Source organism: Schistocerca gregaria, chromosome 11 (genome assembly GCF_023897955.1).
Source record: "Schistocerca gregaria isolate iqSchGreg1 chromosome 11, iqSchGreg1.2, whole genome shotgun sequence".
Classification (NCBI taxonomy): domain Eukaryota; kingdom Metazoa; phylum Arthropoda; class Insecta; order Orthoptera; family Acrididae; genus Schistocerca; species Schistocerca gregaria.
Genome location: NC_064930.1, coordinates 138,170,740 through 138,183,386, shown reverse-complemented (window position 1 = coordinate 138,183,386; position 12,647 = coordinate 138,170,740). Strand labels below are relative to the sequence as shown.

At 40.7% G+C, this 12,647-nt stretch overlaps 1 protein-coding gene across 2 annotated transcripts; it reads right to left on the bottom strand.

The window, feature by feature from the left end:
• Window positions 1-2,741: 2,741 nt before the first annotated feature.
• On the bottom strand, window positions 2,742-10,481 carry LOC126295168 (uncharacterized). Of its 2 annotated transcripts, XR_007552396.1 has the most exons (4): window positions 10,372-10,481; window positions 6,813-10,265; window positions 6,469-6,652; window positions 2,742-3,315 (listed from the first exon to the last, which is right to left on the bottom strand). XR_007552396.1 is itself a non-coding variant. In XM_049987465.1 (3 exons), the coding sequence occupies exons 1-3, from the start codon at window positions 6,848-6,850 to the stop codon at window positions 3,037-3,039; spliced, it is 501 nt and encodes a 166-aa protein (XP_049843422.1). In that variant the 5' UTR covers window positions 6,851-8,626; the 3' UTR covers window positions 2,760-3,036. The 2 variants fall into 2 exon arrangements, 1 of the variants encoding a protein (XP_049843422.1); XM_049987465.1 differs by lacking the exon at window positions 10,372-10,481 and having other exon boundaries at window positions 2,760-3,315; window positions 6,813-8,626.
• Between the last annotated feature and the right edge of the window lie 2,166 nt (window positions 10,482-12,647).

Here is a 12,647-nt window from a genome sequence, read left to right as displayed (position 1 = left end):
GGGGAGCAAAATAACTGATGATGGTCGAAGTAGAGAGGATATAAAATGTAGACTGGCAATGGCAAGAAAAGCGTTTCTGAAGAACAGAAATTTGCTAACATCGAGTATAGATTTAAGTGCCAGGAAGTGTTTTCTGAAAGTATTTGTATGGAGTGACCCATGTGTGGAAGTGAAACATGGATGATAAATAGTTTAGACAAGAAGAGAATAGAAGCTTTTGAAATGTGGTGCTACAGAAGAATGCTGAAGATTAGATGGGTAGATCACATAACTAATGAGGAGGTATTGAATAGGATTGGGGAGAAGAGAAGTTTGTGGCACAACTTGACTAGAAGAAGCGATCGGCTGGTAGGACATGTCCTGAAGTATCAAGGGATCACCAATTTAGTATTGGAGGGTAGCGTGGAAGGTAAAAATCTTAGAGGGAGACCAAGAGGTGAATACACTAAGCAGACTCAGAAGGATGCAGGTTGCAGTAGGTACTGAGAGATGAAGAAGCTTGCACAGGATAGAGTAGCATGGAGAGCTGCATCAAACCAATCTCAGGACTGAAGACCACAACAACAACATCATCTAATTGCAGTGATGGGTAAATGTGCCACGCTTAACGCAAATTACGCTAAAATATCTATAAACTGGTTTTTTTCCATGTCAAATAGTATAATTTAATTTCCTATGAATGATTTCCAGTGACAAACCACATTTGTGAGTAGTATGATGGTACAGACTTTCAGTGGAACTCAAATGAAGGAAAAACAGTGTGAAGTACCTTTGTAACGTACGGTACTGCTAAGCATGTGAAAGGTAGCATTAAAACCGTATACGTGTGTGTCACAGAACTGCAATGTTCACACCTCCGGCTGAAGCCATAAAGGCAGAACAAGACGGGAGGCCCTTGCATTGCTGCCAGGGAGCTCAACTGAGATAAAAGTGGAATTTGTTATTGTTGCTTATTCCAAAACACGGGATCGGCACTGAACTGATCTTCCCTCCTATCGTACTGCTCAGGTGACTCCAACCCCCCCCCCCCCCCCCCCCACAGACACACCCTGCTTCCCCACATGTAACCGACTGCTCATTTGCAGATGACATCAGTCTAACACGAACTACAGCTCCATTGCCACACCCACACTGCCAACTGTGGCAGCTGTGACACACCACTCAGCTGTGCCTTCACCCTCACTCTTGCTCCATTTCCACCATCACCATCACTACATCTGGGTCCAGAAGCAACCTCCTAGGATCCCCACCTACTCCAGCAACAACAAACCAACACCTACAACCTGTGCCATAGTTGTCACCGCACTGGCTACACCTGCATTGGCCTCAACCCACTTGCTAAAGGTAAGAAAAGTTAGAAAAGGCATTCAAAATCTTGTCCCACCCCACAGTCAATATCCTCTGACACCCCATCTTGAAACGATCCCAGTAACCCACCTAAGACAGTTACCCCACGTATCTGCGACACCCACCCACATTTGCTCCACACACCCAAACCTACGCGGCCAAATACCAACCCACACAGGTTCCCCAGTCCTGAAGCACTTTCCCTAAAAGAAAAAAAAAGAAGTACCCTCCAAACTTATCACAACTCATACCCTGCAAAGAACCAGTAATCATCATATCCACAGAGTCTGATTTGTAAACCCACCTACTGCAATGCCTACCAGCCATCATCTTTGGTCCACATGCCTCCCTCCGCAAAAAACAGTCCACCATGACCCAGATGAGCCCAACAACGCACCTCCTGCCAAAGAAAGGAACAGAGTCTAGAATGCATTTTGGACTTGTCTCACTTAAATAGTTCTGTCAACTTAGAGCAGAGAATGGAAGCTGATCTGGAGAAAATACAGGAAGTGACAGCACACTCTAATGTTTAAGTACTGAGGCAACACAACCAGCCGTGATATAAAACAACTGTCAGCCATGTAATCTGGGTGCTGAGTGAACTGATTTCGATTGAATCAATACCTCGTGTGTGCTGTTACTGTCACTCCAATTGCAGATGTGGATATGCTAATTATGGCCTGCATATGAATAGGGTATGTAGGGAGAGATACTAGAGGAGCATCTTGCAGGATGTGTAAGGCAACCCATCCTTTGGTCAGGCCGGTACTACACTATCAAATTTCTTTGTCAAAGATTTGAGCAAAGATGTGATCCAATATTCCGTCAAATATATTTGACAAAGATCTTTGACGTGGCGCTACACGGGGTATTACACCGTCATAAAAGTTTTCGTCAAAGTTCAAGATAGCTAACAAATACAAATTGTTATTTACCGCAGCAGCTGCTGCTTGTGCCACAATTGCTGTGTGTGCACACGTGATACAGAAGCGGGGGGGAAAAAAAGGAAACCTACCTGGGTGAAGCCGTGGGTTTCACGACGAGACGAAAAAAGCATTGAGCAAAACTTGCTACGTGAGCTAATAGTGGAAGACGTCAAGTCATACGTCAATTACTTGCGAATGGACGAGCATACTTTTCAGTATGTGCTCAGTGAAGCGATTGCTCGTATCTCAAAACACAAGACCCACCTAAGAACTGCTATATCTGCAGAACACAGGCTCACTGTAACACTTCAATTCCTTGCTACAGGAGAAAGTTACTCTAGCTTACAGTACAGCACTCGAATTCCACAATGCACATTAAGTAAAATAATACCTGAAACATGTGAAGCCATTTATAAAGCACTAAAGGACCATTGTCTGAAGGTAAATAAATGCCTGATACACTTTATGTTCATTAAGATAAATTATTATTTTATTTACATAGCAAATTTCAATTGGTGTGTGATACCACAAAATTAAGAGAGATGTATGAAGCGGATGAGACACTTTACAATGTGAGACACTCTGATTATAAAAACAGATTACGAAGATTGGAGAGATACAAAAATTATATACATATATATTTGTAGAATTGAGTCTTCTTCCCCTATTCCAGCCTGTTGCAAGGCAGCCTGGATATATCCAGAGGTGGACGGTTGTGCTCGTTGTGCACGGGCTGTCGCATGCAGCAAGTCCCACCTGTCCATTAATTTCCGTTCCAGGCAGTGCACTGTGGCAGTGGTGTATTCCCTGCCACCCACTTTTTCCATTTCACGCAGATCTGCTGTGATGTGAGCGCCAAGGGTAGTGTAGAGGTCTCCTTGGACAGGCATGGTTCTGGCAGCATCAGCCATAGCCTGCTGGCCTCCACCATGACGCCTGTTGCCACGACTGGTGTGACTTTCCTCCGTGTAGTGGGAGGCCGCTCTTGACGCAGGGGCTGTGGCTGTGCCTCGCTACATGTGACAGGCTCTTGCACCTCATGCTATAAAATAAGAGATAAAAGCCATTAGTTATGTACTTCCTTGCACATGTTGTTGTTGTCTTCAGTCCTCAGACTAGTTTGATGCAGCTCTCCATGCTACCCTATCCTGTGCAAGATTCTTCGTCTCCCAGTACCTACTGCAACCTACATCCTCCTAAATCTGCTTAGTGTATTCATCTCTTGGTCTCCCTCTACGATTTTTACCCTCCATGCTGCCCTCCAATGCTAAATTTGTGATCCCTTGATGCCTCAGAACACGTCCTACCAACCGGTCCCTTCTTCTAGTCAAGTTGTGCCACAAACTCATCTTCTCCCCAATTCTATTCAATACCTCCTCATTATCGGGGATAGGCTACAACCCTGTCTTATTCCCTTCCCAACCACTGCTTCCCCTTCATGTCCCTCGACTCTTATAACTGCCATCTGGTTTCTGCACAAATTGTAAATAGCCTTTCGCTCCCTCTATTTTACCACTGCCACCTTCAGAATTTGAAAGAGAGTATTCCAGTCAACATTGTCAAAAGCTTTCTCTAAGTCTACAAATGCTAGAAACGTAGGTTTGCCTTTCTTTAATCTTTCTTCTAAGATAAGTCGTAAGGTCAGTATTGTCTCACATGTTCCAACATTTCTACAGAATCCAAACTGATCTTCCCCGAGTTCGGCTTCTATCAGTTTTTCCATTCATCTGTAAAGAATTCGCGTTAGTATTTTGCAGCTGTGACTTATTAAAGTGATAGTTTGGTAATTTTCACATCTGTCAACACCTGCTTTCTTTGGTATTGGAATTATTATATTCTTCTTGAAGTCTGAGGGTATTTCGCCTGTCTCTTACATCTTGCTCACCAGATGGTAGAGTTTTGTCAGGAATGGCTCCCCCAAGGCCGTCAGTAGTTCCAATGGAATGTTGTCTACTCCTGGGGCCTTGTTTCGACTCAGGTCTTTCAGTGCTCTGTCAAACTCTTCACGGAGCATTGTATCTCCAATTTCATCTTCATCTACATCCTCTTCCATTTCCATAATATTCTCCTCTAGTACATCGCCCCTGTATAAACCCTCTATATACTCCTTCCACCTTTCTACTTTCCCTTCTTTGCTTAGAACTGGGTTTCCATCTGAGCTCTCGATATTCATACAAGTGGTTCTCTTTTCTCCAAAGGTCTCTTTAATTTTCCTGTAGGCAGTATCTATCTTACCCATAGTGAGATAGGCCTCTACATCCTTACATTTGTCCTCTAGCCATCCCTGCTTAGCCATTTTGCACTTCCCGTCAATCTCATTTTTGATACGTTTGTATTCCTTTTTGCCTGCTTCATTTACTGCATTTTTGTATTTTCTCCTCCCATCAATTAAATTCAATATTTCTTCTGTTACCCAAGGATTTCTACTAGCCCTCGTCTTTTTACCTACTGGATCCTCTGCTGCCTTCACTACTTCATCCCTCAGAGCTACCCATTCGTCGTCTTCTGTGTTTCTTTCCCCCATTCCTGTCAATTGTTCCCTTATGCTCTCCCCGAAACTCTGTACAACCTCTGGTTTGGTCTGTTTATCCAGTTCCCATCTCCTCAAATTGCCACCTTTTTGCAGTTTCTTCGGTTTTAATCTACAGTTCATAACCAATAGATTGTGGTCAGAGTCCACATCTGCCCCTGGAAACATCTTACAATTTAAAACCTGGTTCCTAAATCTCTGTCTTACCAGTATATAATCTATCTGATACCTTTTAGTATCTCCAGGGTTCTTCCATGTATACAACCTTCTTTCATGATTCTTAAACCAAGTTTTAGCTATGATTAAGTTATGCTCTGTGCAAAAAGTCTACCAGACCACTTCCACTTTCATTTCTTAGCCCCAATCCATAGTCACCTACTACGTTTCCTTCTCTCTCTTTTCCTACTCTCGAATTCCAATCACCCATGACTATTAAATTTTCGTCTCCCTTCACTACCTGAATAATTTCTTTTATCTCATCATACATTTCATCAATTTCTTCATCATCTGCAGAGCTAGTTGGCATATAAAGTTGTACTACTGTAGTAGGCATGGGCTGTGTGTGTATCTTGGCCACAATAATCCGTTCACTATGCTGGTTGTAGTAGCTTACCCGCACTCCTATTTTTTTTTTTCATTCATTATTAAACCTACTCCTGTATTACCTCTATTTGATTTAGTATTTATAACTCTGTATTACCTGACCAAAAGTCTTGTTCCTCCTGCCACCGAACTTCACTAATTCCCACTATATCTAACTTCACCGTATCCATTTCCCTTTTAAATTTTCTAACCTTGCACATACATAAATCTTATTTATTTACAGGTACCAACAAGCAGAGGAGAGTGGGAGCAAATTGCACAAGATTTCGAGAAGAAGTGGAACTGTTATAACACTATAGGAGCAATGGACGGAAAGCACATTCGTATTACATGTCCACAAGCTAATGGACCTCACTTTTTCAACTATAAATCCTTCAACAGTATTATTTTATTTGCCATGGTAGATGCTTCCTACAAATTTCTGTATGTACATGTAGGAACTAATGGGCATGTTGGTGATGCTGGAGTGTTTTCAAAAAGCAAACTATGTGAGTGTCTCATTGACCCATCTGTGCTCAACATTCCTGAAGGCAGGAAGCTTGGGAACAAAAACATTACAACTCCAATGGTAGTACTGGCAGATGACGCTTTTCCTCCGAGTTATAACATTATGAAGGCATACCCCTTAAAAGGAATCACAAAAGAAGAAAAGGTTTTCAATTACAGACTGTCACGAGGAAGAAGATTAGTGGAGAGCAGCTTTGGCATTCTTGCAAGTCATTTCAGGATTTTTCTTACTACTATTAATCTGCCTCCAGGAAAAGTTACCACAATCACACAGGATGCCTGCACATTGCACAACTTGTTAACTGAGAGAAGAAAACACTTGTACACTCGTCAGGAAACAGTGTCTGCCGTGGTAGGAGACTGCACTTATCTTGAGACACAAAGCACTGAGGACCTACAGCGAATGGAACCAACAGCTTCCCAAGCTGCTTCTGGACGTTCAGTACACGGGAGAGCAGTTAGGAAATACTTTAAGACATTTTACAATGGCGCTGGGAAAGTGCTCTGGCAAGGTAATCACATTTAGTTACGTAAAATGTAAACAAATGTACATACCTCAAACATTTCTTCGAACGTCGGTGTGGCACTTCCACTTTCTCTTTCCGTGCTTTCTATATTGCAAACACTCTCGTCCGCCTCTGTCGCGTGGTCCAGAAACTTCAGCATGTGGAACCAGGAACCAGTACACTTGTGGAGTATACGCCGCCTGCGCACTGACTCCACTTTTGCTTTTATGCATCTGCAATATTAGTAATGAAAATAATGTAAACTACCTATAGGTTGCGTAAACATTATTGTATGCTTCAAGTCGCTGCAGTGAACAAATTAATGCCAATCATTTGTATGACATGTAACCTTTACTTGCATAAATAAATATAAATGAATATGTCAATACGTACTTTTGCTTTCTCGTACGAGTAGCTTGTGCGGAAGCCATTTATTTTCCTCTTTATATCCTCAGCCGTACATCCAGGCCGTTAGTCACGGCTAATAATCTCCGCTATATTTTTGTAACTCTCCAATCTTCTTAATCTATTTTTATAATCAGGGTGCCTCACATTGTAAAGCGCCTCATCCACTTCATACATTTCAATTAATTTTGTGGTAGACGCCACACACCGACCGTATTTTTCGTCCACGTTTACAAACACTACAGATGACAGAACGCTCCAGCGATGCTGGCGCTCCGCGTAGAAACATTTCGCATTGCAGTGAACAGAAGACAAGCGATGATTTGATCAAATATTGGGCGGCATTTGTCAAAGTTCCCTATTACACCATCAAATATCTTTGACAAAGTTATTGAACCAAGAAATTTGATAGTGCAATACCGGCCTTAGAGTAGAGACAGACAGCTTTGATAGGAATTAGAACTGCACAGAACCAGAAAATACGGAATAGTTTCCAGAAACGTTAAATGTTTGGTCCGTCAAAACATTTGGATGTTGACTAAAGAGGTAGATGATCTTTTATGTCACGAAGGTGTGTGAAATTCTGTGTGTTTTGTGCCTCTCTCTAAACCATGTACGCACAGTGATGGAGAAATAAGGTGTAAAGGATTACAGGCTAGCATCATTTATGTGTACAGTTAACTTGGGAAAAGGAGTTTTAACACAAACGCAAAAATATAGAAACAAGCACTTTCTCTGTAGATCGCAATGTAAAATCATGTGCTTGTCAGTTGTTACTAAGAATAATACACTCCTCGGGGGGTCTACGAGACTTTCAGTGATTTAAGAGAAATCTAGATGAATTATTGAGCTATTTGTCAAAGAAGCTGAACCATTCATTAGTTTGTGAGGATTTTAATGCACTTCTTGGAGGATTCCGAGAGGTAAAAAGTACTAGAGCCATTATTTTGGTGTTTCTATCTGAAGTCCATGATAGTTTAAGTTCGTATTGAACAAAACTACTGCATTTTAATGAAAGTCTAAAATATATCCAGAAATACACATATTCTGACAAATTAATAATGCAGATGTCTTTTGCATATTTCTGCACAATAATGTATTATGGTCTATAGAATAATTGCATGCTTAAGTTAATAGCAAAGAGGTGAACTATTCATGCATCGATTATCTACTGATTGTACACCACACTTCTCATTTTAAGTCTTACAAGCATTTATATAGCTATTACAGTTTCACAATCATTCATTTTCATAGCTATCTGTATGGGGTTGGATTAAATTATTTTATACTTATTGTCCAATTTAAAAAAATACAGTGCAATAAAAAGGCATTTTTCTTTAAATAGTTACTGAACCTAGTTTTTCTTCCACGGCACATACCAGGTAATTACGCTCACTTCTTTCCCTGGAATACTTAAGTCTCTTGTAGTGGTCAATTTACAATCACCAGGCTGGCGGGTCAGAATGTTTAACATCCTATTAATTAAACCATAAAATCGGAAGTGGGTATTCCTATTTTATTTCAGACAGTGTGATTCGGCAGCAAACGATAGTATGAATACAAGGTGCACGTTACTGAAGCTATAAAACTAATTTTTGCATGCAACTGACCTCCCATGGGCATATTTAGGAAATACGGAAGTGTCCGATCCCGCCCGTCTGCTTTGACCCATGACGTCACAAATATGGCAGAAACGACCACAAACCAAGATTCCAATATGGCACGTATAAAGTCGTTACGTACACATTATGAGGACGATAACACATCGAAAAACAAACATCCACAATTTCCAAAAAAAAAAAAAAAAAAAAAAAAAAAAAAAACCCTAATGACACTAACGCGAGAAGCGCGGGAAATGGTGTGTTTTTGGGTGGGAGCAAACTAAATATAAACAAATTTAGACTCCCACCCCCAATACAAAACCACACAAAACGACGAAACAAAACCGACATCACAAACTCCCCAAATACCACTAAACACAATATAATCTGGACTATGCAGCTCAACAGCAGCTTCCAATCCCATAAATTAGAATCAAACACTTCCCTTGGCCTATATAGCTAAAAAACATCTCCCGATACCATTACCAACAACATAGCCAGTCATTGGGATCGGACACTTCCCTTGTCCTGCGCAGTGTTAATTTTATCCGTCATATACATTCCTGAACAAAAACAGCAACAGATTAATTTTACTAAAATTACTACACGACGCACAGCGAACAACACTAAATTAACCTTCACGCAACTCGTTATCTCACTGAAACTAATTCCACTACCAACACAGCCAACACTAACAATTCTTGATAATAAGCAAAAGCAAACTGAGCTCATTACACCATACAAACTAAAACCCTGAACATACCACAACACGACGACATCTACAAACACGCCACACTCCAAACCAATCTCCGCGCCGTCATGATGTCACACACAACACCCTTACGTCACGGGTCAAACCCGACGCGTGGGATCGGACGCTTCTGTCGACCCTGGTGGGGGCGCTATTTAACTAGGCCTATCACAAATCCATTTGTTCCTTTGTTTTAAAATAACTCTGGAACATTATGATTCGATTAATCAGTGAAACTATAATTGGCTGATCTCATTACGTCTGCTGTGTATTAAAGGTGACAAAATTTCGTAACTAACCATTACAATTATATTTGGAAATAACATTCATCTAGAGAAAAAAAAAAAAAAACTATACAAATATTACTGTTACTGACAACACACAAAGTGCACGTGCTGTGGCATCCCACTTACTGAATTGCTCGAAAGCAATTTAATTTTTAATTGAAAAACGTAACATCTCCTCTTATGTAACGTTCATTACTTGGTATGTGTTGCGGTACCGCAATATTTTACACACATGTTGAAGCTCTATTTGCACTTGAGATCGTTTACTGCAACAGTCTCTTACACAACAGCTGTAAAATAACGAGAAATTAAGAAATAAACTATACTGTTCTCATTATATTTGTTTTCCTTTTACGTTTGTCTCGTTTCGTTTTAATTCGTCACTTCCCGTGATGTTACACTGAACAGAAATAAACAAATCAGAAAAGCATGCTTCATGAATTGCACGCTTCAAGTTGAAACGAGATTTCGTTTTGCTGGCTCAGTTACTGGTGACATTATTTTGTGTTTTTCCAACAAGTGTGCACCAGTAAAAGTACCTATACTGTACGTTACGAATTTAACCTCAACATTCTGCAGCTAGTTACGTCACCAGCAGTACAAGTAAAAATACTGCACGTCTTTGCTACGTGATATACTAGGCGGGGAATCCTACATTTTCTAATCTACGTTAATGAGTGAAAATTGCACTTACTCTACACAATGCAGTTGGTTTTGTGTTCTGTCAACTTGCTCTGCACATGTTCATCAGCCATATCCTTCTTCTTGCTGCTTCCCTCTCTTCTTGGCTTCGAAAGTGCAGCTAAAAGCACAGAATTCAAGACATAAATACACAGTACTTTCTATTTCAAACGAACAACGTGGCTACGAATACCACAAATTGCAGTCAGCTGTAATCTAAGCCGTACGTAAGCAATTTCGGCCACACTTTCACAGGCAGGGACAGTTCGTGCTGCCACCGGCAGCTGCTGCCCTCTCGTGTCGCTCCTCTAGACTAAGTGCTGCCGGCCAGGTGTCTGTTCTATTATACATCTTGCCTTTTCCACCCCTGGACCACCGTCGTTAACGCAACGTACCAGCAACACAACAGTAACGCACAAGCAACAAACAGGTAAAACTCATAGAAGATAAGGCTGATTGTTTACATTTACGGAAATTGAAGATAGTGATGGGCGGGCAAGGACATAATTAGGAGAGTAAAAATGACATGGGCTAATCAGTAGTGTTTCCAACACTAAACGAGCGTACCAAACTTGCGATTTGTCCGAAAGGGGAAATTAGGAAACACTCCCACCACCACTTCTGACTTCCAGCAATGGTGGAAGTAAAACACAAGAACTGTTCATAAGCTGATAGTTCGTCTGACAGCAACGTGCAGATGCACTATACGAATTGCTGCAATGAGTCAGGGAAATAAAGGGATAGGTCTGTACACATCGCTCCCACCCGCCTTTCACTTAATCCTTTTGACACGGATACATAACTCCGTGTTCTTCAAAAATTAATTTCGTTCTTTTATCTCTCCATTGTTGTGCTTGCCCATCAGGAGGTTGATAAATATATACAACGAGATACCACAAACAGTGCCGAATGTGAAATATTTTCAGCCGAAATAGTGCACAGGCATTGCAGCTTACAGCAATCCTATTGATAAAATATGTACAAATATTTGATTTCGTGCAGGAGATGTTTGTTATTTGTAGGATTTTCTTGTGAAGCTTCCATATACGAAATGGGGGCAAGTAATATGCGAGAAACTCCCGATCACACTTGTTGCTTGGTGTTGCCGACAGATGGCAGACCGACACGTTGCCTTCGTAAACACGACAAAACTCAAGCGCAGCAAAGCGAAATGCATCTCATCTCACTATGCTATCAACTTCGGACTTCCTATCAAAACGGTTTCCTCGTGGACGAACGAACAGCTGTGTTTTAGACCATGTATTATCGAACCGGACAGAGCGCCAAAGTTTCGTAAAAGGGCAGACAGTATGAGACGTATAGGTTGAAAAGATTCTGTAAGGATTCAACGTAACCTTTTGCATTATAAACAACACACGCATGGTAAACCCCGCAGCAGTATCGAAATAAATTCTCGCACTTGCTGCCTTTAGGTGTTAATCATTTTCTACTGTTTGCACAAGCTGTACACCATCATCAGAACTTGAATTTCTAAAAGAGCATTATTTATCTCTAAACAGCAAGGCAATTTCATCAGCACCGATTGAATATAATTCCAGTTACCTACTTAAAACGGTTTTTGCCCTTCCGTTTAATATAAGTTGATTACATGCATGTATCCTTTGGTTATTTTTGTTACATTTAGGTTGCGGATTGTTTGCAGCTTTTAGAAATAAGTGTCTGACATGTAGCACATGTCGATATGCATTCTGGCGCACCACCAGTACTGAGTGTATTTATACAGCAGGCTTGAATGTAAGACGTAAATAAGTTATTTTGTGTGTCTTTACATAAAAGTAATGAGGATGGGAACAGTAGGGGAAGAGTGGGAACAGTGAGACATTAGTTTTTACTCTGGAATTTTGGTTTCAGTTGTTGCTACCTACTGTGAATGTGGTAACCACTATTATTTAGTCTATGGATTTTCATGTTTCGTACTTGACTTTCATGTTGTGATTTCGTTGTTGGTATAGTTGTGCTCAGAGGTAAGAAAAGTATATGTATACTAAATTTACGCAGCTGGTTTCCGAGTAGACTATTGGTATTTTCAAATAATTTCATTAGTCACTCAAAACTATAGTTTTTCTAAGACATAAAAAATCCCCTTCATTGAAATGTTGCTTTAAGCTGAATGTGTTTGGAGCCATTTTGAAAAAAGTTTGCAGCTGGGAACAGTGGTGTCTGAGAATGCGTGCTTGCTGTGTAAAACAGTAGTTTCTATAGATTCAAGTGTGCAAACTTTTCTTTTAGGTTATAAAATCGCCAGGAGAAAGAAGACTGGTAAGGAAATAGGAAGGTTTTCAGTATCTTCGATGACAGAAGCTGTCATGCTGGTAATCGAAAATAAAATGAGCATCAGGAGTGCATCTAAGCTGAAAGGCTTATCCTTTGAAACAGTTAGTCGATGCGTTAAGAAATATCGTGAGGATAACACTTCAAACATGTGTCCCAAGTGTTCAGGGAAGCGCATTTTTCCACCAGAATTGTAGTTTAGTTTGTGTAA